Source organism: Prinia subflava, chromosome 4, assembly GCF_021018805.1.
Source record: "Prinia subflava isolate CZ2003 ecotype Zambia chromosome 4, Cam_Psub_1.2, whole genome shotgun sequence".
Taxonomy (NCBI): domain Eukaryota; kingdom Metazoa; phylum Chordata; class Aves; order Passeriformes; family Cisticolidae; genus Prinia; species Prinia subflava.
The window spans coordinates 23,009,620-23,036,571 of NC_086250.1; the positions used below are offsets into that span (position 1 = coordinate 23,009,620).

Below are 26,952 nucleotides of genomic sequence, written 5' to 3' on the forward strand. Positions count from 1 at the left end.
GAACAGCTCTGGTTATTTCAGGAGTTCCCTTTAGGAGAGGAAGGTTTTGATCTAAAGTAGTATTATAGAATGAGCATCACCATTATTAATTATTTTTCTGTGCTGTTAAAAATCTTGACAGGGATTTAAAGCCCATTTCACAGTGAAAGGGATTTCTTTTCCAGGCAAAATGTCATTAATACCAAGCTCTAGAAGCAAAGAGGAGTTTTTCTTTTTTTTTTTTTTTTTTTTTTTTTTTTTTCCCCTGGGGTACCTTAATCTGTGTGCTGTGTCTTGCCAACTGAGGCTTTATGTAAATGTATAGTAAGGTTATTTTCCTAAATTATAAATGTGGAACTTAGCAAGAGAATACACACTGAAAAAAACCTATAAACAACACTGTGGTGAGTTTGTCTGTTGAAAGTAACAAAAATGCTAAACAGTTTTTAAAAGAAGTTGAAGTATCAAAAGCTTAATGATTAATTATCTCACTCCCTAGCAGTTGAAGCACTGATGTCTCCTGGTGTGTGCAGTGTAACTATGCCTCATTCTTTGGAAAGAATTGCCTCTTAATGGCGTGCACTTTGAGGATGCATCTAAAAATTTCATTGGTAGTTAATGAAAATCAGGATAATCAATTTGAGCATTACAGTGATCTGCTTTTTTACTCACCTTCCTTTTTTATGCACTGTCATGGTTTAACCCCAGCCAGCAACCAAGCGCCACACAACTGCTTGCTCCAGACCAAGCCTCGTGGAAAATCCTTTGGGTTTCCCTTTCAGTTTTAGCTGAAAGTGTTTACACTTAGCTTAGAGTGTTTACAAGTCTAATTGCCTTTGGCTGTAGCTTCAGAAGACATTTAAACTAGGTTTGTAAGGTTTGTTGCGTAAGCCTCGACCACTTTGGAGATAGATATTGTTGTGGTGGTTCTTGCTTTATTCACCTATTACAGCTGGTAATATGTTATAATTAAACTGTATGGTTCTTCCCAGCAGGTCTTCCAGAAATACTGTAACCATGTAGTGATGAGTTTCTCAGTTTGGAGTTGCTACCCAGTCACCACCTGTAACAGTGTTATGGACTAGATTCTTGCAGTGATGAGTGGGAGACCCAGCTAAGCTTGCTTCATTATGAGCTGTGCTGCCCTCTAATTAAAGTTAGTAGCATAGCTTCAGTGGCTGAATAGAGTTTATCCCACTCTCTTGTTAAAACAAGGTGTTAGTTATGAGTAAGCTTATAAAGGGCTGGTTTAACAATGAATGATGTTTCCAGTGAAGCCAAATGTATTTTTTTCTTTTATACTCTATACAACTTTTACTCATAAGTAAAAGTTGGTTACTCATACTTTGTGCACTTCCCCATTTAGGTCAGTCAAGTGTAAGTCACATTTACTGGTAACCATAAGTCCAACTGGCACCTCCAGCTTAGCAGACAGATTTGATTAAAGATAAAGGTCTGGTCTTCAACCTAAAATTTGGAATTTGAAATGCTTACATGTGTGACTGAATTCTGTATTTCTTCTACTGTACGGTCATGCTAGCTTTTCTGCTAGGTAGCGTTAACCATTTTTCCAAAAAGTGGCTTCACAGAAAGACAGATGCTTTGCTCTGGCAGTATGCATGGAAGCATCGATAAGCAGCCAAATTAGATTTGAGGTTCTAGTGTTTAAAGGGCTTTCCTTTCAGCAGGAAATAGTCTTCCACATCAGCTTACATATTTTAACCTTCAACTTTATATAGCAGCAAAGAGTTGACCTGTCTTTATGCAGAGCTGCCTTTCTTAAAGAGGATCAAGAAAGGGTTTAATTGAACAGACTAGAAGTGCAATGTTGTGTGGAATGGTGAATATCTTATATTCATGTCATGATCATACACTGGTTTTGCCTAGTGTCTAAAAAAAAGAAACTGCTGTGTTCCACACTCGTGACATTTATCATTGGTAGGTAGAAAGAGGTAGTTGTTAATTGAAGACAGGAGTCTTCAGATCTTCTGTCAGCAGAGGTTAGAACTATATTCATCACTGGAAAGACGCCAAACTTAAGTGGACCTGTGTGCTGAATGCTTTTCTGAAAAAGAGTGCACATTTCTAACCACTGAATGTCTGCTACTCTTTGAAGGTTATAGTGAGTTTTAAGCAATTCTTTGTGTCTCATGACATCACTGAACATGAGAAACATGTGCTTTTGATTAAAAATAATCTTGCATAATGCATGCAACAAGGCAAAAAGTAACCTAAAAGTAGCAAGCACTACTTGGATGGAGAACTTAACAATACAAATCAGCCTTATCTTGTACTTTAGAAATATATTAAATGCTAAAATTTCATTTATATCATAATTTTCACCTCACTTTTTCTCTTGTAACTCAACATTTTTATTTTTTGTGTACTGTTTTGGTCGTGCTCTTTTATAATCTCTGAGGTGGCAGTTCAGTGGTTTCCTCACTCTAGATTCTTTTCTGGATTATGTCTTGCTTTAGAATTTCCCTCTTCTGTAACAGAAAAAGAGTGGCCATGCCTGGAAGATTATCCATGGCCATGTTGTCTGTGGTATGCAAGTTCCTGTCATCTTAGAATTTTTGAATGCTGAAGCAACTTTCTGATAAGAATTTCCATATTGTGAAGGAATGCAAACTTTCTGGAATATAAATATTCTAGAGCTGACTTGGTTTACAAGATAAATTTCTTCTTTGAAAGTAGTACGTAGTTAGTTTTAAAATGTTTCCATCTTCTGAGTCTGAACGGACACCAGATTTTTGTAAGCAAGATGCACATTCAGTCCTCATTGATTATCTACGCTTTTTAAAAATTTCTTAACTAATGCTAAATTACTGTATTCAAAAGCAGGAGATATTTACATAGGATTGAAGTTAGAAATTGATCTGGTACTCTGTGAATGACATAAGCAGCAAGTAAAATTCATCACTTAAGCTGTAAATTATAATTCCTGGAAAGAGACAAGGAATGAGAACCCTCAGTCAAGATTTCAGAAATCTTGTCTACTGCACTCAATGCAAATAGGAAAAGCTCACAGATGACTGACTGCTGAGATAGGGCAGCACCAATTCCATAGGAATAACAGCATAGTTAAAAGAAATTCTTTCCCTGATGGGAGACTATCCTTAGTTCAGACAAATGCCTGAGGATACAGTGAACACTTTTCGTGTAAACTTTCTAATGTCTTTGCATAAGAGATAAGGAAATGATTGTTTATTTAGCAATTAGTAAGTGTTGCATGTCTAGACTAGGTAGTTTAATCTATGCATTATTTCCAGAAGGCATGAAATAAAGTTAACTTTTTTCAAAAAAAAAATGCAGCTAGCGAGTGGTGCACAGTATCAGGACTGTAAAAAATGGATTAATCAAAAATAGCATACCATATTGGTGACAGTAAAAAGTAGCAATCGTCTCTGCCTTTTAACGGACTATTTTCTATAACTTCATTTTTTTTCTGCCTCATAACTGTTTTGGCTAGTTAATTTAAAATAAACTAAACAGGCACAATTATGTGGCCTATGGAATGCTGTTTTCCACTCTTTTACAGTCTTCTTGAAATTTCTAAGTTACCCTGTATGGGTGTCTCTGGCCATCTGCACAGATAGTGGGTGAGATGGCACTACAGTGTTAAGCACAGGCCTGTGTTTTCCCATCTAAGTCAGGAGGTTGTGGGATTTAGGGTGAAAGGACTTCATTGTGATGCAATGGCTGCTACTTGTAATGGTTTTGTTCCATGGATTCTAATAACTTCCTGCTTTAATTCTTACTTTCAGAAAAAACATTTGAATAAACAATGCTATTTCTAGTGTTAACTGTAGTGTTAACCTGATTTATCCTTGGAGTGGTCTCTTTTTAAAAATGTATTTATCATCAGGCAGCTGCAGTTTTCTGTGACCGTACAAAGCTCTTGAGTGAACTTGTAATATCCTTCCTGAGAATGCTTCTTGTGGAGCACTGACTGCTGTCTTAGCTCTTGAAACATAGCTTGCCAAGAACACAAGGAGAAATTACAGTTTAAAAGTCTTCAAAGAGTGAAGCATTTCTATGTTTCTGTACATTATGTGCACATAAAGTGTGCTTGTATACATGAGAAAAAGAGATGGGATTTTTTTTTTTTTTTTTACCAAGTGTGGAAACTGATATTTATTTGCATTCTGTATTACACTGCAAACATTGTATTACACTACTAGGAAGTTGCTAAAATAAAAGGAATTTTCCTTGATAGATATGACTGGGTGTCATATTATAACATGTAGATGCATAATACAGTATGCTTAGAAATTTAATGTTGGCCATTAGAACTATTGTTAAAGAATTTGTTCATCGCCGGGAAAGAAGCTGGTGCATAACTAGTGTCAAATCTGGTGTTCTTCAAAAGCACAGCAGCAATTTTAAGTCTTTGAAATTTAGGGAAATGTATAGTAATGCCACTTCACTCACTATTATGTTTTGGTGATCTGTATTTTTTCCACTGTTTTCTACAATATCCTATGAAAATGGAAGACCAGTAAATTATGGAGAGCTTTGATATGATGCTGTTAACTGGGAACAGTGATCAGCATTCCATATGAATGATGAATTTGAATTTGCAGTTCAGGATAGACAAAACCAAGATTTTGTCTACAGGTATCAAGAGTGCAAGTGGTATTTGTTGATATTGCATGCCTTGGTGAGGGTATTTGGTTCTTTATGCTATTCTGAGGTCTCAGCTAATCATTTTATTAGAATGCCAAATCAAAATGATCACATCTTTGTCCTTGAAACTCAAATGATTATATGAGGAGATAAGTTTGGAAAGGCTTTGAATTTTTTGGCTGCTTAAGTACCTTCACAAAGAAGGATTTTTAGTTTCTTACGGTTCAAAACAAGTCACATCTTGCATTTCTGTGTTGTTTTTGTTTTTCCTGCTTCCTGCACGCAGTTTCTTTACAATTCTCTAGTTTTCATTCTGCATGCCAATGAACAATTTCAGATTACATCTTAATTGGGCACGAATCTTAACATGAAATATTGAGTTGTGATGTTTTGAGTAATTTATTGATCTCAATTTTAAATGAAAAATGACTAATGAAAAGGATGGGCCAGCTGGTTGCAGTAAGAAGGGTGAGAAGCAGCATCTGGGGATGAAATGCTTCCACATCAGGCTCTGCAAAGAATCTCTGTGCTTACCACATAACCTAAGCATCAGATACAGTCATTTTTCATTGCCCTCAAGATCTGGATGCTTTACAAGTGGATATCAAGTCTAGCATATCTCTTTATTTTGAGCTAGCTCACCAGAATGAAGTTCAGTTTTCTTTAATGATTTGAGAGTGTATCAAATTTCTTATTATGACCCACGTCTTTTATTTATTCACTTATGTTTTTAGGAGTAAGTATCATGCTTTGGCCGTCAGGAAGTCTGTAGCAATGCTGCAAGGAGAAGACTTTAATTCCCTTGTGATTTACCTAGTTTCTTGAACAGGGTCTGCAGTCTGTCATCCTCACGGAGGATCTGATGAGACCTGATCCCTACCTGTCAGCATTTAACAGCAGGTGCAAGCTCTAGAACAAGAAGAGGGCATGGTCTGTTAGCAAAATGATTCACTTTGGTGTCATGTGTGTATCTTACAAATACTGCTCCATCCTATGAATGGTGCAGTGCATTTGTTCTAAAAGCTGTTTGAAGGACATGATTTATGTGATTTAATTTATCAAGATAACTTTTATCAGTATTTACGTCTTCATACAAAAATAGGAAAGGAGGAAGTTTATATCCATTTTCATATTGTAAAGAAATTTTGAAATGCGTGCCAGAGTTGATGTATGACAGCATTTTAATTACACACCTAGAGTGGTAAATGTATTTTTTTTTCCTCTGAGACACCTGGCTTGCAATTTAGCATTGCTGTTTCATCAGATTTTAGTTTATCACCTGTGGTTTTGTATTTTATCACCTGTAGACAACAAATATTGAATAGTAGCTTTATAAAATAGAGTGATTTATTGATACAGTATATACTGTATCTCTTTACTACTGGCATGAGGAATCCTGACATTGTTTAATCTACAGTGGAATCTTGATGACCTTACTACAGCCATAGTATGTAACAGCATAGTTGTAACTCCTTTCTTTGTATTCATGCCTTAGTGACTCATAGAAGTGGAAGAATATGCTGCAATACAATTACATGGGATATAGTTTTACACGGGATGTCGATTACTAGATAAAATCTAGGAATCAGCAGCTTTGTGAAGGTAATGAAACTCCATTGAGTACTGGCTAAGATTACGTATCTGTGCTTTTCCAGATGTGGAGAACTACATGTGTAATAGTTGTGTCTGTAGTAGGTCTGTTTGTCTGGAGGGCACACGATGTCAGTAAAGCTTCTGTAGCTGCAGACTGGGAGGTTGCTCCCTCTTGGTTTCCAGGTATGTTTGGATACAGCTCAGCAGTATTTGATCTTGAACTTGGTCAAGATCACTTCTAAGTGGCGATGAGTTGATTAGACTCTTCAAGAGTTGGGTGATTCGTTTAACTCAGGAGAACCCAGCAACTTTGGGCTGTTGATTTCTGTAGAATTAGTGAGGGTGGAACACTGCTTGTTAAAGCCAAGCTGTTAAATCTCATCAGTCCTCTGTTGAAGGCATAATGCATGAATGATAACATAAATTATGCTAAGGAGCGGTTGTCCCATGTAAGGAGTAGGAAAAATTGCTTTATGTGATGAAAGCTGTGTACCAAATACAATACTGAATTGCTCTCTGATTTTGTGCTATAGTAGAACTTGTAATAAAGTTGTAAGGATGATACACACCTTGTCCGGAGACTTAAGTTTCCACTGTCAGATTATGTCCTTTTGAAAGGGTGAAAAAATCCAAACCACAATGTCCAGGCATTCAATCAGTAGCCAGAAGAAAAACATACTTTGTTGTGTAAAACACAAATCACAAAACTCTTTTTTGTTCAGCCAACTAACACTTTGTCAGCCTTCACTGAATCTTTTTGTTTTGATGTGAAGTAAACTTCATTGTTGAACTACTAAGAATATTAAAAATAAAAATAACCTGTGAAAAACCTGAATGTCTGCTGGGATGAAATCTGAATTACTCAATTTTTCATTTAACTTCTTTATCAACATTGCAATAACAGTCTCCTTTTCTAAATGTTCACTGCAAAGTGAATCTGCAAATCTTTTTAGTGCAACTTGTTTTGTCTTACTTAAAAACAGTAGTTTTTCTCCAAAGCGGAAGTATTTTTTTGCAGACATTAATGTCAGATTCTCTCTTTTTCTGAGGGGAAAAATGATTAATAAAAATTAAACTGAATTTAAAGTGCATTTTTACAGGAGTTTAGAGCTGGTCACCTTGGGGACTTTTCAGTAGCTTAACAATTTTAAGAAATACAAAAACTAATCTCACTTCTGTCATTAAACTCTGCAAATGTGGCGGTACACAGAAGCAATTAACTTGAGTATGTTTCAGTATGGTCAACTTTCACGGAAAACTATCAGTATTACAGATCGGTTTCTTGTAGTTAGTCATTGGAAAGAGAAAACAATTGCAAGAGAGTCATGTTTGTTGCAGGTCAGATGTGGACATGTTATCTCAAGTTGTAAGATCACTCAATTAAGTGATGATTCTGTTATAGTTTGTAAAAACAGTACATTTGGACTTGTGGTTATTTCTTTAGAGAATGGGTATTGAGTTATTTTAAAAATTTGGTATTTTGCTTTCTTAATTACTGGAGTACATGATTGAATGTTAAGAAGTAGCTTACTTGCATTTGTGAGATTTGAATTCATATTTGATTTGTGTCTGAGCTCAATATTACTGGTTCATTTTGTAGAAATACCAAAGAATATCATACTTATAACTTGTCTTCACTAAAGGAAGTTGCCAAACAAGACACACAAAACAAGAATTTAAAAAAAAATCTTGTGAGAATTGTTTTCTGTGTTTGGAGGAAGACAGAGTCTTCTCATGTCTCCATGAGAATGATGCCTGAAATTTAGTGTGATCTTTGCAGGATTGCACATGACCACATTTTATAGTAACGTATTGACAATCAAGGGCTCTTCACATCACATTTGGAGTATTATGTCCTTGTTTCTAAGGGAGTGTTCCTTAATGGCAAGAGCTATTTCTCTCCATACTTCTTGTCCTATGGCTTTGAACATACTTATTTTTTGCATGGGTTTACTCATGTGAATGAAGTTTTACATAAGTGCTGTTGCAGTGTTTGACTAATATTTGTAAAGGCTTTTGACATCCTGTGATGAAAGGAATTCTGCAAGTGTTGAGTAGTGGTTAGTATTTTATTAGTGAAAGGAGGAGAAGGATACCAATTTTTAATTCAGAGTGAGCAATGGAGTCATTCTGTAACCTTCAACAGGTCATGCAGTCTCTTGTTTTGTAACATATTCTGGGAAGCTCTGTTTTCCATGTGTTATTAAATACCTTCCCTCCTCCAAGTCCGTTCTAAGGGAAAAAGGGTAAAAAGTAAATGAAGGTGAGTAATTTCACTGAGCTGTTAAACATAGCAGGTATTTGGTAAGGAAATTGATCATTAAGAGGACAGAGAGTGTGAAGGGAGTGGATGCAACAGTTGCATTTCAGAGTCAATATGAGAACTTGAGCATGTGTTAGCTAGTCACTGACCAGACTGGATTTTGCCTGTTACAGATCTCTCTCGTTTGGGTTCAGTATGCACTGTGCTTAACTGTAACTTCACAGTGAAGGGATTGCATATAATCTTTATTGCATCCTAAGGGCATGATAGTCCATAGTACTCAGCTGGTAAACAAGTTCTTTCTTCAGACTGAATATTGTATGTATTTGAGCTTTGTGATTGTCAAGATTGATAGTCAGCTCTTGTAGGATCTTGTATTTGGCTATTGCATAGTAATATAAATCTCAGTCACTTGTGAGATTTTTCCCTCAACTGACAGAGGAAGGTTATGATTACATACTGTCATTAAAATTACGAGATAGTGAGAAACTTCTGACAAGTGTACATCTGGTTTAAGACACAGTCAGATAGGCATTTGCCTAATTATATAAGGCACAATAACATTAAATAGTTATTTGCCATGCTTCATGCATGCAAATACAGGATTTTCTTTATTTCGTACACCGTGCTATATATCTGCATTTTACTTGTTGCACTAAACACATAGATGTGGTTTAGAACAAGGGGCATCAAAACCTTTATTTGAAGTACTTCAGCAAGGTGGAAAATTTTCCTAATGAGCTAACATAGCTGAATGTAAGTGCCAGTTTATGCATATGCAATATGGTGGATTCAAATTGAAAGCACCTGGATTTTTGTCCTGCTTTGTTGCAGTCTGGCTTGTTCGTGGGGGCTTTTAGTTGTCTTTAGTCCTGCTTCATCTCGCAGCTCAGCTGGCCTAAGGACGAAGAGGAACAGTGTTTGTCCCTACTGAGAATCAACAAGGGTTTGTAGTGTTCAAGAACAGCAGTTATTAAAACCCCCATGCTTTATATAATTCTAGTTACAAGCCTTAATTTATGGAGCATGCCAAGAAGAAATGGAATATCAAGAATTTACCTGCCTGGCTTTAGCTGAATATACTGAACATAAATGTAGGTAGGTTTGTTCCAAGATGCAGTAATTCAGTGAGATTTGTACAGCGTTTTTTAGACCTGCAAAATATGTTACTTGCTTCTGCCTTTACCTTAAACTTCCTGATATGGATCATGATATTCCTGAAATTTTGTAACTGAATATCTTACCTGTTAAAAATAAATATTGCCTTGGGTGGAGGGGAAAATATAAGCCTTAATACATTTGCCAAGAAAATCTGAGCAAGCTGTACAGAGTTGTTTGAACTTCTAATACATTAAAAAACAGCCTTAACTTGCTGGTTCTTCCACCTTGACCTACAACCAATGAATAACTTTGTGTGGAAAGCCTTGTTCTTAACTTCACACTGATAAAAATAAATACATTCTTCCTTTAGTATTTTGATTTAATATAATTAAAATAATGACTTACAGTTTGATAAATGTTATTTTCATTACTACAGTGCCCTGAAGCAGTGTATGTGCAAAATTCTGTAGTATTACACAGATCTGGAGGTATGCAATATGCTTGTCAGACAGTTAACTTGCATAAAGTGTTTTGGGTTTTATAGCATATAAATTTAGAGTGTCTTTGGAAACTGAATAAAAGTAAACAATCAGATCCCTTCTAAATGAAATGTAAATTATACCATTATGAAACTTCAAGGGTATCCTTATAATATCCACAGGCAGGTAGAATTCAAGCATTTCACCATTCAGTAGAAGCTGCCTGTAAGCAGCAGGATTATATCTGGGCTTGGTTTAGTGAAAGTTTTTGGGGTTTTTTTCCCAGTAATTTAACAGTCTCTAAATCGAAACTGCTTCACTGGTATTTATATTTGAATTTTTTTATTGATCCCTTCTGAAGTGCCATATCATGAAGGTTAAGAAAACCTGCAGTATTTTCAAGCATGTTAAAAAGTGCAGCAAGTTAACACTGTAATAATGTTGTCTGAGATTTTCTTTATTTTCCATTCCCCTAAAATTCTGTCCTGTATCTGTAGATAGTCTGGATCTTTACCAGGATGGCTTTTAGGTTGTGGAGTTTTCTTGACTGAGAAACACAAATATGTGTAAATGTCAGTCATCATCCACATAATCCATAAATATAAAATGTTAAAGTTTAAAATAAACATATTTACTTCTGCTGTTAAAGATTCTGTATAATCCAGTTTTTTTACTGTCTGTACAACCTCTGCTGGTGCCACAAATGATGCTCTGGCAGAAAATGTTTCATTTGATTAAATTGTATTACACGTACTCAGGATTTTTTCTGAAATGTCACATTCTGACATTAAAACACATGTCGTAATTGTTGTGTGCACTGTGGCATAGGTACCATGGGAAATAGATTAATTTCCTGCTACATTTTTCATGCTGAAAAATAATTCTTTTTTTGACATTTAAGGTAGAAATTTGTAATCTAAGAAAGTACAGAGCACTTTCGTTAAAATCAAGTTTATGTTGTAGTCAGGAGTTAGCATTTCCTTTTTTAGCTGCAGTTATATTAATAGTAAGCTTTTAATAGCACTTCTCATACATACCTACAGGAATGCACTATTAAGGTGGCAGTAATACTTGTGTCCCAGTTTGTAACCCATTCAAAGCCCCAGTAAGGCATTGACAAAACTGCCAGTAGAGGTTTGAGTTTCACTTGTGGAATTGATCTGGGTTGCTGAATGCAATGATGTCCTGATACAGACCTGGAGTGGAGGGTAGCTTGTTTAGAGCTTCCTGCTGCAGTCCTTCTGCAGAAGATGTGTCAGTAATTCGTTTCTTGCTTGCTGGACCACTAAGTACAGAACTATGTTTTTGTTCTACTCTAAGGTAATAAATTTTTTTGAGGAAGTGTTCTAGAGCTGCCTTGCCCGTCAGTGACTTAGAGCTGGTTGTGGTCAGCAGTGCAAAGCACACTGGCAGCCAGGCAGTCTGGTACTGATCATGTTCAACATCTGTATTAATGATGTGATGGGTTAGGATGGAACAAACCCTCAGCACCTTTGCAGGTTGATACCAAACGAGGCTGCGTGGTTGACTCCTCTGGAGATTAAGGTTGCTGTTCAGGGGGAAACACAGTAGGCTGGAGAAAAGGGCTTTGACAAATCTCTTGGAATTTAACAGTTGTAAATGGAATGTACTAAACCTGTGTCAAAATAACCCCCTGCTATAGCACAGGTTAGACATCCAATGACTAGAAAGTAGCTCTGCAGAAAAAACATCTGAAGGTCCTGAGAAAGAGAAGTAGAAGGTGAGTCAGCAGAGTGTCCTTGCTATTAAGAAACCAGCCATGTGCTATATTAGCAAGGATATAGCCAGTGGGTCAGGAGAAGGGATTCAGCACTTGAAGTCCATCTTTAACATAGTGTGTCCAGTTTTGGCTCTCATTGAGGAAAGACACTGACATGTTAAATGGTCACTAAGATGATTCCTGTTCTGGAGCAATCTTGCTCAGGGAGAAACTGAGAAAACTAAGTTTGTTCAGCCTTAGAAGGCTATGGGAGTAATGTTGCTGCTGTTTTCAGCTGCCTCATGAGAGGGTATCAAGGGCCAGACTTTTTGTAGAGGTGGTGTACAGTGATAAAACAGGAGAGAGTAAACACAAGTTGCAGTAAAGAAATTCTGATTAGGTATCAGAAGGCAAATACAGTGTATGGAGTTGAAAAAGTGGAGTAAGTTCTCCACAGCAGTAGTAGTCTCTCTTAACTTTGGAGACAGTCAGAATGTGACTAGGTCCTGAGCAACCTGTTTGATGGTGTCTCTGTTTTGAAGGTGGGGTTTGACCAGGCTCTGGTTGCATTCTGGAGGCCCCTTCAGTCAGAGTTGTTTGGGATTCTGATAATGACTCCAGTAAGGCTATAATGTATCTAGTGCAGAAAGTGTAGTTTTGTTTTGGAAGATGAATTGGTTGTTAAAAAAAAAAAAAAAACAAACAAAACACCCCAACGTTGACAAAGTAATCTGTAAAGGACTGTTTAGGGAAAAGATTATATAACTTTTCTTACCTTAGTATAACTATTGTATAACTTTTCTTACATTAGTTTTCAAACAAAAGGAATTTTTTTTCCTTCTGATAGGTAAACTGTTTTAGATGATAAAAATGTATGTCTCTTTTAATACAAAGCAACAGTGGCAAATACTTGTGCACACATCACTTGCAAACTATTAGTCCTGTAACTGACAGTTGACACTTTTCCCAGACAGCTTGAATTCATTTCAAACCCCTTGTTGCATGACAAAGTAAGACTCTGCGGATATTTTGTATGCACAGTGAGGGAGGTAAGATCTCTGTTTTGGATGATGTAGTAAAAAAGTGTTTCACATGCAAGAAGACAGTCAGCAGCAGTACCCTTGAAGTGGTCATCTGTTCAAGGCTGTGATTTTTCACTGACACATGCAGTTGAAGAAATGAAAGATCTTCACTTAATGGAAGACAGAGGAATTTTGCCAGGTTGTCTGTCATCTTATCTGCTGACATTATAGTGTTAGTGAGAATTGGATTTTGAAAGAGTTCATATTACCAGGATAGATCATTTGTAGTGGAACAGACATCTTGAGGATTGCCAGCTCTCTCTTCCCTGTAAAATAATTGACTTGTGTCCCTGTAGCAGCCACAGGTTCTTTCTTGATTTTACTCTGGTAGCTGCTATTCTTTTACTGGTCCGTGGTGTTTCTTGTGGCTGTCAGAACGAAATAGATATTTTTCTTGACAAGCACTTACTGATAATGCAGCTTTCTACATGTATGAGAAGTTTTTAGAGGAAAGTAAGGCTTTTTGATAATCATATAAAACCTTAAAGTCTTGAATGGAACTGTATCTAGCCAAAGGGGTGTCCTGATAGGATACGTTACAGGACATCTCAATTACAGGCAAATGTGTAACCTCATGTTTTGCCACTCTTGGGCTATTTTTACCACATTTCACAGTTGGCTAAACACACTTTACCTGTGCCTTTGGTGCGTGTGAGTGTGCATGCTGTAAAATAATACTTACAGATCTGCAAGAGCTCCGAAGTGTTTGAAGCCTGAATAGGGGAGAAAACTTCCTCAGTTCTTAAATTCTAGAACTTCGGCTATAGTTCTCCATTTTCTTAAAGCTTTCCTTTTTATCAATTGGCTAACATGTAGGAACTTCAGATTGTGTCTGGAAATCAGTGTTTTTATATATATAAAGGAGTAACTCTGATTAAAGGACTGCAAACAAGAAATACAGAATATTTTTTGAAACAAATTTTTGTCTTTATAACATATTTCAAGGTTTTCTTATTAACAGGTGACTTGAAAGTGAAATTGGCTCACTCCTCCTTCAGATCATACTCTTGCCCCTTCAGTTGCTGAAGAGTTGAGGGAAAACCTCCATTTTTGTGAGCATCTGTTGTTGTACTGTAGGGCTTATACCATCCAGTTCTTTAAAGAGACCTTTATGCTCAGTTGTTGTCTCTCTATAAATCCTTGTGCATAGGTATATACATATAGCATACACCACAAAGAATTAATTTTACTCTATTAACAAGTATAATAACAGTTTGTAAGGAACATTCCTTTAGAAAAGTGTACCTTTAGCAAAGCTGGTTTTATAAAGCTGATGTTATAAAGTTGTTTATTATCTACAGCAGCATCCAGTTAGTGATGTTGTGCTGCGATAAAGGCATATCACTTGTTCCAGATACGCTATTTAAAGTACGCAGCTTTCTTGCTCTGACCCTGTTTTGGTTTTTGGCCAAAGAGAATAGAAATAGCTTAGTCTTAAGTTTTTGGAAAGGAATAATCTTTTGAAAATGCTGCTTTGGAGCACTTCTAAAAACACACTTTCTAAAGTCTTTTTATTTAATACATAGTGAGTATATGTTGTGTTTGTATAAAATCCACAGCTTTCCCTGGGAGAGAGAAAGGCTTTTGTCTTACATATCGTGTATATATTATTTACACAAGTTGCAAATATGAAAGTCTTAATTTTGTACTCTGAAGGGTGGAGTTCTGCTATCTTGATTTCACTTACATTCAGAAAGCGTGGGACAATGATCGTTTTACTAGATGGTCAGTTTTAAACTGCACTGTTTATCCCTTACATCAGTATTGCAGTTCTTCAGTGATGCTCTGAATTTCTGTCTCACTTCAAGCAAACAATTTTTTTCCCCTCTTTGAAGCTTAGACCTTAAGACCTTAGGTCTTAAGGAATGCTATTCTGAAGGATTAATTGTTTTTCCTTAAAAACATCAGAAATCATTTGGCCTAAAGTAATTTCATATTCCATTTTTGTCACTTCAGCCTAAAGACTGACTTTTGAAATGGCTATCTCCCATGTAAGCCTATTTTGTATGGCTTATGGTTGTCTAATCTGTATGTGCAAGCATTGCTTGATAAGAAAGAAGGCTGTGATGTTGAGTATCTTAATTTTTTTTTTAATAAAATGAATTAATCCCAGTTTGACTCTCTGGATCAGCAGGATCATAACTCTTTATTTACATGGCGTAGTCTAGAGGAAGTAATTTTTCCTTTAGGAATGTAGGGTCTGTCAGCCCCGGGATTTATTCCATACTATGCTACATCTTACTTCTGTTTGATGTTCTTGTTAAATGCACTGGAACACACTTGCATGTTTGGACCTGCCACACTCTTCTCATGCTGCTGAAATAATGGAGCATGTCTGTTTAGTGGGATATGTTAAATGACAGTGAAGTAAAATTGTAAGGGTTTCTATGCTCCAGTTGTGGTACATTTAATTTTGCTTCATTTTTAGTCTCTGACATCCAGCTTCCTGATACGATTTAAAAGCTTTCATCCACCGTGAGTATTTCAAGCTATAGACTGCCAGTGTTCTTGCTGCAGCAAGAAGGGCTTGCATCTCAATGAACTCAATTGGGAGTTTGTAGTATGCCTGTTGCTGTTGACAGAGACAGGAACTCACATAAACATGCTGAGATCATGCAGCAGCAGCCAATATTTATTAAGGGGCAGTCCCTTATATAGGGGCTTCAAATTTTCCACACTTTACAAACATGATTGGTTGTGATCTTAGTACTGCCCAGCTCACTTGACCAATGGTATGTGTGCATCCATGATCCATAGGGATTTCCTGGGGTCCCTTTGAGCTTGAATTCAGCAAATCACTTTCATACCTGGGGACTCGTTTACCTCTAAGGAACTAGGTTGGTCGAGTTGGTATCTGTTAAGCCGAATTATCTGTGCAGCTGTAAACCAGCTATTGCTGTCACATGTGCCTTTTCTTCATTGATTTTGACCCTTAGTTCTAATCAGTTTACACTTTTTAATGCATTACTGTGAGGTGAATTTGCTTCCCATACACTCAGCTTCCAGAGTTCCAGAGAAGGTCCAAGCAAGTGAAGGTCAAGGACAGAGCTTGATGAAGAGAAATAAAATGGAAGAAAATGAAAACCACTTGCCAGTAGCAGCAGCAAGGTGTTCATGAAATAGCACCATTGACGACATTTTACTTTCTTGCAAGAGATTGTCCCTGTGTGAATTGAAGGGAGCTTCTGTCTTGAAAGTTGCAGCTGGACTTGAGCTTGTTATAAAGGTGTTTTGCAACAGATCTGACACACCAGTGTGTGATGCCTAATTCTGCTGGTATCCAGGCTGTGTAATTTATCATAATTCTGAGACAACTTAGCAATGTTGAGAAGCTAGGTGCTTGTAGTTAGAGTTGACTTGAAATTCTTTTTGCTTCAAATCTTCACCAATATTGGATACCTTATTGTTGGATAAATTTCTGGTGTAATCAAGTTTTGAGTCTTTACATCTGTTTCCAAATGACTTGAAATATATTTGTGGTCTGATAATTTGGATGACTAGAGGCTTATCTGTAAGAAAGATTTATTAATAGCTCAAGTTTTATAGCTTCTAACTGACAATGGTCTGTGCATGCAAATCATTCTCTGCATATGGTGAAGGCCTTTAGCTCTGGCTAGTTGTGGTTGAAGGCTTGAGGGAAGATTTAGCAGTTGTTAGGTGATATGGTAGCTATATAGATATATATTGCTTCTGGTCTTCAAGTGTGATTTCTGAATCCCAGTTCTGAAAGAAGATGCACAAGCTGGCTCACAATTTGGAAGCAGGTTGGTAAATTGCCCTATGCTTATCACAACACAGAGAACACCTATAGAGGTTTACTGCCACTCCTGTGTCACAGTGTAACTAATTCAAGTTTACTGTACTAAAATGAGGTAAAGTGTGAAGTCAGGAGGAGGGAAGAGGGACTCATGGTACTGGTATCTAGGGCACATCTTCACCTGTGAGGAGCTTCCAAACTCTCACACCATTGTCCTGTGGTGTTGCAAAAGGAACTAGGAGTTGCATGCTCTTAAATGGCACTCTAGGAATTTTCATTTCTTACATTTCACTTACCTTTTTTTGGTGCAGTTTATTTTGAGGTTGACCTTACATGATTATGGAGTTTGTGTAGATTAATACTGTGTGACACTTTATCTTTGCCTGTCAAAGTGTGTTGGCAGCAGATAGTGTGCAATATGTTGCACGTCATCTTGTCTCACAGTTCACTTCATGACGGCAAGAACTTTCATGGCGACTTCTGTCCTCTACCTGTGCCTTAAGCCCATAATGTCAGAACAACTCTTTAAAATAGATTTTTCTGGAAAAATTAGTATTAAAATTTTACAGAAAATTAACAATTTCCAAAACAGGTAAATTTCTTGAATGTCTATTTTGGGTTTTTTTTTCCTCCTGAAACTGATGTTTTAATAACACGGACTTGATAACTGTTTTCTGTTATCTCTAGTTAACTAGTGTAAAAAAACCTCTTTTCTCTAAAGTGATTGGTTTTGACTTAGCCAGAAGAAGTTGTTTTAAAAACTTAGATAAGGTGTAATGCATCATAGCTCCTGAGTTTCTTTGGGTTTGGGTTTTTTTAGAATGAAGATAACATTTTGGATTACAGCTTAGTTTCTCATCATTTGTAAGCTGTTTATATGCCTTATTTTAAATACTTGGAATTAAAATCTGCAATATATTTTAAAAATACTTTTCAGTAATGTTGATTCTAAGATTTTGTGGGAGATTAATTAAAGTGCAATTAGGTCATATTTTTAGATCAACACATGTTTTCTGGAAAAAATCTAGATTAAAAAGCTGCCTGCTGATTGCTATTTAGCAGATTGCCATTCCTCTTCAGGGTTGTGGTGTGTCCGTATTCCCATTACAGTGTGCTAGTAACAAAGCCCAGAACCACACCCCATTGTATTACTCTAAATTCAACTGTATGGAGTTGATAGGTTTTCTCCCCTGTTTATCTCCTCAATGTGAGTAGCTGTTTGCTCGAAAGCACATTATGGACCCCTGAGTTTTCAATAGGGCAGGAAGAACTATCTTTTGGCTAATGAGAAGTTAATAGGCAGCCTTATCTCTGGAATTAATTGAGAAGGTGATTGAAAGCTTTGTCGATGCTGAATTTTTCAGAACATTTAACGCTGCAGGTTAAACTTGTATTTAAGAAGCATCCGGCATCCAGCTGAAGAGGAAAATCCTTGATCATAAAAATGTTGGTGAAATGCATCAAAGAGTAGAATTGGGAAGACAGCACTTGTGATACCCAAAATAACAATAAGATATTTACCCCTCTAGTTCAGTGAACTTTCGTCATGGTTGTACATGGGTAGTGTGTCTGTAGCACCTATTCTTGCTCTGTCATTTGGAAGGTATAACTTCGTACTTCCAACGTGTTTGTGAGGTTTCGCTCATTGCTTTGTCAGGACCTCTACGGTCCCGTACATGTGATGTAGCCCAAGTGTTAAGATAGGTCCCTTCCACCTTAGTAGAGCTTACATGAATTGAAGCCTAAATAAAGTTTTGGTAAATAAAGTAAACCAAATGTTGGTTGCTGCTGTATTGTGGTTGTTGAGGATGCACCCAATGGAATATTAAATATCTACTTAAAGAGCAGAAGGGGAGGTTGTTGTGCAAAACAAAAGGGCTTCTCTGCAGCATTAGTCCACATAGGTCAAAAAACAAGGCAGCAGCAATAGCAATCTCCATGTTCTAAATTTACCACAAAGGCAGACCATAACCAGGTGATTACTTTGGGGCTATGGCTCTGTTCTTGAATCCTTTCAGTGCTGCATGTCACTGTAAACCATAGCTTCAGCTGTGATGGTGAATGTGGTTCTTCTTCTCTATTCCCTTCTTATCTGCTCACAAAAGTAAGGAAAGTGCTTTTCAGTAAAAAGCTGCCTGTGTGCCAAGCAGTTACTGGAAGTCATTTTGTATTTTGATCCTACCATTTTTCAGCAGCTCTCTTGAGACAGCTCTTTTTAAACATTTGCCTCCTGCAAGAAAGTTTTTTTGAAATAGTGTAGTTGTAACTTGCACTGCAGCTATAAAGGTATACATAGCTTGACAAGACAAAAGTAGTAAACATAATTTCAAGTTATAGCAACTTTGAATGATGAGGGTGTCACAGGAGAGCTTTTTCATCTTGCTTATAATCTATAGCTCAGAGAAAATGAAAAATTCTGTCTCAGTGCTATGACAGACAATACAAAGTACACTAAGCTCCCCAGTGATTCACTGAAAAAAGGGTACTAATTTGGTGCAACAGACTGTTTCTACAGGTTAAAAGATCTTAAAGGTCTGAAGACATTTCAAAGTTGGTTTATTACATAAATGCATACGTCTGAAGGCAAAATAGTTCTGAATATGTGGTTTATACAACAGTTATGAGCATAAAATCTCAGAAAGATGAAACACCAGGGTAAGCAGCAATTTAGCACAAAATCAGTCTCATAATCTGAAAGTCGTGAGTTCGATCCTCACACAGAGGCACCATTTGCAACAGGCCATTTCTACAGGTTAAAAGATCTTAAAGGTCCAAAGACATTTTAAAGTTAATGCAGAGTTGTTTATTATATAAATGCATAGGTCTGAAGGCAAAAGAGTTCTGAATATGCAGTCTTACAATGGTTATGAGCATAAAATCCCAGAAAGAGGAAAACACCAGGGTAGACAGCAATTTAGCACAGAATCCCAGCCTCAGAGCAAAGCAACCTCCCTCTCCAGCTCCTTTCCCCAAGCAGTGTTCCCAGCAGCAGGGCCGCAGTGGCAGGAAGGGGTCCTGGGATCCCAAGCCCCAGGCAAAGTTCTGGTGGCAAGTACCGCAAAGGCAAGGAGGGGACTCCCGGGCCCTGATCTCAAGCAGCAAGGACTGCAGTAGATAGTACCTTATAAATCGTGTCTCAGCTCCCAGGCAGGACTCTTCCCTCAGGTTGTGGATGGTGGAGGTTTGATGGATAGATCGGGAACCAATCGATTGGTACCTCCACTCCCAACCCTAAGGCCTTTTATCTATAAATCATAAATGCATATTTGTATCCTTATCTGTAAGCTACCCAATCTAAGTTGAATTCTTCAAGTTTGTAAAACTACGAAAAGCAGTATCAAAAACTTACGCATATAGCATATCTATTAATGTAAAAAGCTCTATCTTACTAATGTAAAAACTCTTATCTTATTGTGCATAAAAAGCACAATATTTTTATTGTGCTTTATCTTACTTGCGTAGAAATTGTATCTAAGGTTATGAGCAGTACTGTACTATATTTTCATTATGTCTAAAATTATATCAGTAAGCTTGAAGCTCTGAACTCTATGCTAGCAGTTAGGCACTTGGAGTGTATTTTCTTAAAGTTAAAGCTTAAACCACTACTATATGTATACGTGGCTTAATATACTCTAATTTCTCTAAAGGCTTTAATTCAACTGCTGTACTTTTCTCTCTGTGGAGAATCCATGGAAACATGGGCTCCAACAATTTGGTGGTAACCTCAGGATGTTGTTACTAAGGGCTCACCTTGCCCTTAGCAGTTTTATCCATCTGTGAAGAAGGGGAGTCCAACTTCAGGAAACCAGGAAGACATTTATTACTTTCTATAGGACCTTTGTCATTTAGAGAGCTCTTTGAGGTTCTCATTCAGAAATCTATTAATACTTAGCATCTCAAAATATTTTTGTAGGAATCAGTTGTGTAAATATGTCTTTGCACTCTGGCTTCAGAGTATTTAGTGAAAATGAAAATAAGGTTATTTCTTTTACTGTATTGGTGCAATTCAAGGAAAAGTCTGTACACTGTGACAGCAAAGCCAACTCAACTCTTACGTTTTTTAAACTGGTCAGAAAAGTCCTTTGATTTAGGCATAAATACAATAAATAGTTCAGTACTATTATAAACTCCAGTTTTGTTTGTAATGCTGTATAGAGGTGTGGTGTGGATAGTGAGATGCTGTTACGCCTCCCCAAAAGTGTCTCTTCTTAGGAATCCGCTCAGGTAAGCACACAGTCACTTTAGTCCACACACACACACCACAGCTAGGTCAGCAAATGAAAGGCAGGAAGGGTCCTCTGTATAGAGTTCCAGCAGGGTTTATTGCAGCCAAACACCGAAGGGATCCAGGGACAAAAGACAAGGATCAATGGAGTGTCCAGGATGAAGTATGGGGTCAGGGCCCAATGGTCTGAGGGGACAGAGGCGGTGCAAGGGCAGGGCAAAGAGCAACAAACAAAAGAGAATGAGGACAGACAAACAGCGATACAAATACTAATGGGGAAACAGGGAAAAGAGAACCCTCTAGAACTGGGACACAGGTGAACAATAGAGGTGGGCAATGGGAAAAGCAAAATGGAGGTAGATTAACATAGTGCTGCAGAGCACCATGAGGGAAGCCTTTTTCTCTCACCCAAGTGATGAAGCATTCTTGAACCCTGCAGTAGACTCCTCCAGGGCATTGCCCTGAAAGTTCCCCTGGTAGGCTCAAGGGCTTCCACAATACTATTCTGTTTTTTATAAAATTTTCTTCTGAAAGATTGTGGCTTATACTTGATAGTTGGATCCCATTTGTAGAGTCTCTGATCCTACTTCTCATCTGTCAAATCATCCTTTTACATTAATGATCTTTGTCTTAATCTTTCCCTATAAAAACTTTCCCTATAAAAAGAAATTACTCCAAGTGAGCTGGAAACTTGGCCTTAAATTTATTTTTAAAGAGGTGAAGGGAACTGGTTAACAAAAATGTGATTCATCTTAGAAACAGCTTGGCCAATAGCATATATGCAGTAAATTAACTGTTCCATAGTACTTTCATATTTGATACAGAACATAGCAACAAGATGATGGCTTGACAACAATAGCGGCGGCACGTATTTTTTTTTCCCTTTTTGTGAAAGAATGTTCTTGTGGGGAAAAGATAGATTCCCTGGAATGTAATTTATATTACAAGTTTCGTCACGAAAATTCTGTGGGTGGATACAATATCCTAGAAATTAAATTAGAGATTTGTATAATAAATGATAGGTTTGATTTGATGTGACATTTCTAGTCTCTTACAAGTGACATAGCTACAGGCAATAGAATAATCTCTTCCCCTTGTAAGATAAATGTTGTATCAGACAAAACTATTTTATCTTAAACCACAACTTTTTTTTTTTACCATATGAAAAGATTCATGAGACTCTTCATTAAATAATAGCATGGCCCAATTATAAGAGTACTTTGGCAAAAATGTCTTGAAGATATTTTCTACTGTCAAGCATGTGATTAATTTATGTAGAGAACTGCCATAACAGACCTGATCTGAATAAAGGAACTTTCTTTTATGGAACAATGTGGCATGATTGTGGCCATATAGAGCTAGAAGGTGCTTTTCTTATCACAATTCAGCAGAAACTCTCAGAGAGAAATAAAGTATGATAAGAGGACTCTGATAGCTTGACTGTCTTTCTTGCAGGGAAGAGGTTTATACTATGTGTGCCTCTAATACAACTTGATTGTGCTCAAATCATTGTTTTTCATGTTTTGGCAGAGAGAAGGAGCAAGAAAGGGAAGAACAGTTAATGGAAGACAAGAAAAGGAAGAAAGAGGATAAGAAAAAGAAGGACTGTGCTCAGAAGGTGGGGTTTGATATTTGAATTCTTTTATCCAGCTGAAACATAAACAGTACTGGTGGTAATAAGATACTGTTTGTATTTGAGCTTAAAAATTGATTGCTTAGAGTGATGCTTCTTTAAAGACACTTTTTTGCATCATTTTGCTGAAACTGAAATGTTTAACTTGGATATTTCTTCTTCGAGTGCTATGTAAAATAAAAAAAAAATTGATATAAATTATTTAAGTTAAGTTACTTAATATGGCTTCTTTGAATCTCTCTCTGCACAACTGCTGCTTGTTTTAGGTGTTTCCGTATTGAGATACTGATGGGCTTTGCAATTCTTGCAGTAAAGTTTAGTAAATATTTTTTAGAGCAGGAAGATTACTTTTTTTTATCCTTAAGGAAGTCTGTATGAAATATTTACTACTGAAGATTCCATTTATGTTTTTTGCAAAGTATTACTTGCACTTTACATTTTCTGTAGCTAATAGCACTTTTGTTGAGGTTGACCAGTTCAGGTCTGAGTTGTGGAGAATTTGTAAGTCAACAAAAATTGGTTCTGCTCAGAAAATGAGTTTGAAACTTGTTGTATTAGAAAGTCTGTATTTTGCAAAAAAATCTGGCAGGTTGTTGTAGGAATTAGTTTGACATATGAGCTTCAGTCTCTTAGGGCATTATCCATGCTTTTTACCACTAAAACCCTTTCTGAGCTTCCTAGTATAGGATAGGTGCAACCATCCTGGAGCAAGTCCAGTAAAATGCCTTTAAGATGATTAAGGGACTGGAAGATCTGGCAAATGAGGAGAGGCTGGGAGCATTATGGCTGTTTCTCCTGGAGGAGAGGAGGCTTGGGGGATCTCATCAGTGTACATTAATACTTTGTGGAAGGTATGGAAAGGAGTAAAAAAACAAAGGCAGACTCTTTTCCATGGTGCCCAGTAGCAAAGCATAAGGCATTATATACACATATTGAAAGTCCACCTAATCATAAAAAGATTCCTTGTGTGTGGCTGGGCAACCACTGGAACCAGTTTCCCAGAGACGTTGTGGTGCCTCTGTCTTTAAATGCTCAAAACTGAGTTTCTCGTGGTCCTGTGCAATCCAGTTTTGATAATTTTGTTTTGAATTGAGGAACCTCTTGGGGGCCAGGTGGAGGACAGGGGTGTGGATTATATTTCCAGAGGTTGTCCCTTCCAACGTCAGTGGTTATGTGAAACTGAGAGCAAAAGGCTTTACTTTCTTCCACTATTCTGTTTTTCAGTTGCTTCAGTAACAGGTGATGAAAGATCTCAATGTTTACTCTTACATTCTGTGGGTTTCTGCTTAGGACAGACAGCACCAACTTCGGTTAAATTTTGGCTTATCCAGGGTCTTTTTTGATCTTTTTCACCAATTTGAGTCTATGAGTTTAAACTGGATGCAGGTAAGTGTGTGTCAGCTGTCTTCATCCAGTTGATACATCCCCAAATAACAGCGCAGAAGAGCAGTTTCTACAGATGAGGTCTCTCCAGTGTCTTTTTGCATTGATGTTGGTGCTGTTTAATGTTCAAGTACAAAAAATGTCTGTAGAAACCAGAAAGAGCAGACCCTTGTAAATAGAGTGAAGACTTCAGGATTATATGCTGATATTTAGTGATAAAAGGGAAACTTGAAAAGGTTGTACTGATCATCTTCATAACAGTGAATTCTGAGGAATTGGTGCTTCAAATACAAGCGATTTGCCAGCTTTCCTCTGTGGTCTCTCACCTACTAAGTTGTTCAGTACATATTCTGCCATGCTCTCAAGAAGGGTAAAGACAAAGTAATTTAATCTCCCAGAGGCTAAATTTCACAGTAATAGTTGGAGATAGCTAACAATAGCAAAGCGGACAGCCAGGTGGATAAAACATAAATGTGTGTGTTCCTTCTTAGTGACTGTGGAGGTGTTCACCAAATAAGCAGCAATGATTTCAGGGTACCATTTTCAAACTTAGGTTGGTTTACCATGAAACAGTTGTTCTGTATGGATCATCTGGAACTTAATTTTTTTTTTTAAATCACTTGAAGAGAGGTTATACAAGCAAGTTCACAGCTTAAATATATCTGTGATTGGTACCCAGGGGGCTGTTTGGTAGCTTGTCAGTAGGCTGAGATTTATTCTACCCTCCCATTCACTGTATCTGCTCCCGCCCTGCCAATGTTCATAGGTTGCCCACAGAGAGATGACAACTGTAAATCTGAGACACTGTCACATTTTTTTCAGCTTTTGAATATTAGATGGAAACCATCACAAAACCAGATCATTTTGACTAGGAGAGAGAGACATTATAGGCAGAAGGTTTTTTGGTTGTTTTTCTTTGTCTAAAGTAATATGGATTTTCATGTCGAATTTTTCAAGGATTCAGTAAAATGTTTTTTATCCAAGTGGGCAAGTTATTAATTTACTAAATGTGTCTACTGTTGACTATAGTAAACTTACCAGCATTACTAGACTGTATTAATTAGTATTTTTCCCCTTTTCCTGTAGTAGTCAAGCATCAGGGTCAATTATGTGTGTAACAGAATTTTTAACTGTTACAGAAGAAGTTGTAATTTGATGCATACAGGATTTTTCATAAGTGAAGTTGAACATTGATATCTGGCTTGGTACAGACACAGTTTTGGTACAGATACATTTTTGTTGTTCTTGAGGCTTTGGGATGATGTATGTCTGTGAGGTTACAATGCTTAAGATTTTGTATTTTAGTGAATGTTCCACTTTGCATATTGCAATTTTCATCTTTCCAAAGTAAATGATGCCCTAGCAACTTAGTGTAGTTTCTTTTTATTCATTACCATACAAAGGAGTTTTGGTTTGGTTAGTTTCAACAATAAACTGCTTTTTACTTGTGCTTTCATTATTCTATATTGTTGCTGTGTGCTTTCCAGAAATACGGACTAGTTCAGCTATTTGTTTTAAGAATAGGTGTCATAGAACCTGACAGAGGATGATCTTTACAGTTTTTTCATTATTGTGTAGTGGAACTCATGATGGACAGGTTTGAAAAATGCTACAATAGACACTATTCCAGAGAATATACCAGTGATGTGTTTGTCTCTACTGTAGCTTGAAATCTGCTATGCTGAAACAATATAGAATACAACAAAACCCATATTGAGTATGTAAGCCAGCATGAATGCTCATTTCAGTCATTAACGTCTTGTTGCATTCAGTAGATTTACTTTATAGGTGTCGCTGGTACTTTTTGTAAGTGTGGAAATGAATCTAGGTTTTGAATTACTTCTCCTTGGAAGAGGTGTTCTGGGAAAGGTGAAATGGGAAGATGGCAGAGAGACAGACTGCTGTGATTACTTCAGGCCCCAACAGTACAGTCAGGATACTCTCACAGAAGGAAGATATTTAACTGAAATACTTCACCTCCAAAATCTGAGAGAACTGTATTTACTATAGCACATTTATTTGTGCTTTGGAAGCCCATGTTTGGGATGAGGAGTAGGATTGAGTACTTAAAATCATAAGTGAAGTATGATTGTTTCTGCCAGGGACTTCTGCATCAGGCAGAGTTATTACAGGAGTTGCAGTACTTCCAAAAACCTTGTGTATATACAACTAGGAATACTTGTATTTAGACTTGTAGTTCATCAGTTGTTTTTATTCAGCAACCAATTCTGTTCTTGTGCTAATACATTAAGGTTGTGACTTAGCACAACATGTTCAATGTTTGTTTTGCACTGCTTAAAACTCTATTTACATTCTTGCTCTTAATTTGCAGGTCACAGATCAAAAAACCAAAGGTAAGAATCTTAGATCTTCAGGAGTACTTTTATTGACTTGAGCCAAGATTCAGATCTTTATCAGAAATGTTAGAAAAGGAAGGGTAAAGATGAAATGCTGAATATGAGTATTCAGAAGAAATAAGTTGAGGTGATTAAAATGGAAAAGCTACAGCTATTCTCCAGATATGCTGTCAGCATGTAAATACTTGAAGGAAAAATGAGGATTGTGAATGAGATAGGTTAGCTGAAATACTCAATTCTCTGTTTTATATCACTTTTAGACAAATAACCAAGACTGAAACCACCTTTATAAAAGGAGTGAAAATTATAGTAAGGTACCAAGATAAATGAAAGTACTTGGATTTGGGAACTTAAATTCAGGCATGTAAAAGTCCAATAAAGAAGACAGGACTGATGAGTGAGCATCTTGAAAGTTGAACTAAATAACTTAGGTGTTATAAAAATATATTTAATCTTGTTTTGTGTATCAGTTTTTGATAAATTTTGTGGGGACCTTGTCTTTAGTGAAAGAAAAGGACTAAAATAGTAACTTGATTTTATGGCTAACAACACCTTATTGGTAATCGAGAAATGAAGCCTATCTGGAGAAATTGGAAAACCCTTATAAAAATAAAATGTGGAGAATAATGCATTCATGTTGCCAAAGAGAGACCCAATTGTATTAATCTCACTGTAAGAGTAAAAGTTTTGCTGTTTATGCTCAGTTTGTCTAGAGTCTCTTAAGCAAATTTTGTGATGATGTTAGCTCCTC

At 36.9% G+C, this 26,952-nt stretch overlaps 1 protein-coding gene across 8 annotated transcripts in view; it reads left to right on the top strand.

The window, feature by feature from the left end:
• The window catches only part of TNRC6B (trinucleotide repeat containing adaptor 6B), a 139,005-nt gene that overhangs the window by 58,641 nt on the left and 53,412 nt on the right, over positions 1-26,952 (top strand). For all 8 annotated transcript variants that reach the window (XM_063395963.1, XM_063395964.1, XM_063395969.1 and 5 more), the window contains 2 exons: positions 22,359-22,446; positions 26,177-26,198. In XM_063395963.1, coding sequence (XP_063252033.1) covers positions 22,359-22,446; positions 26,177-26,198 — 110 coding nt within the window. The remainder of the gene's footprint in view (positions 1-22,358; positions 22,447-26,176; positions 26,199-26,952) is intronic.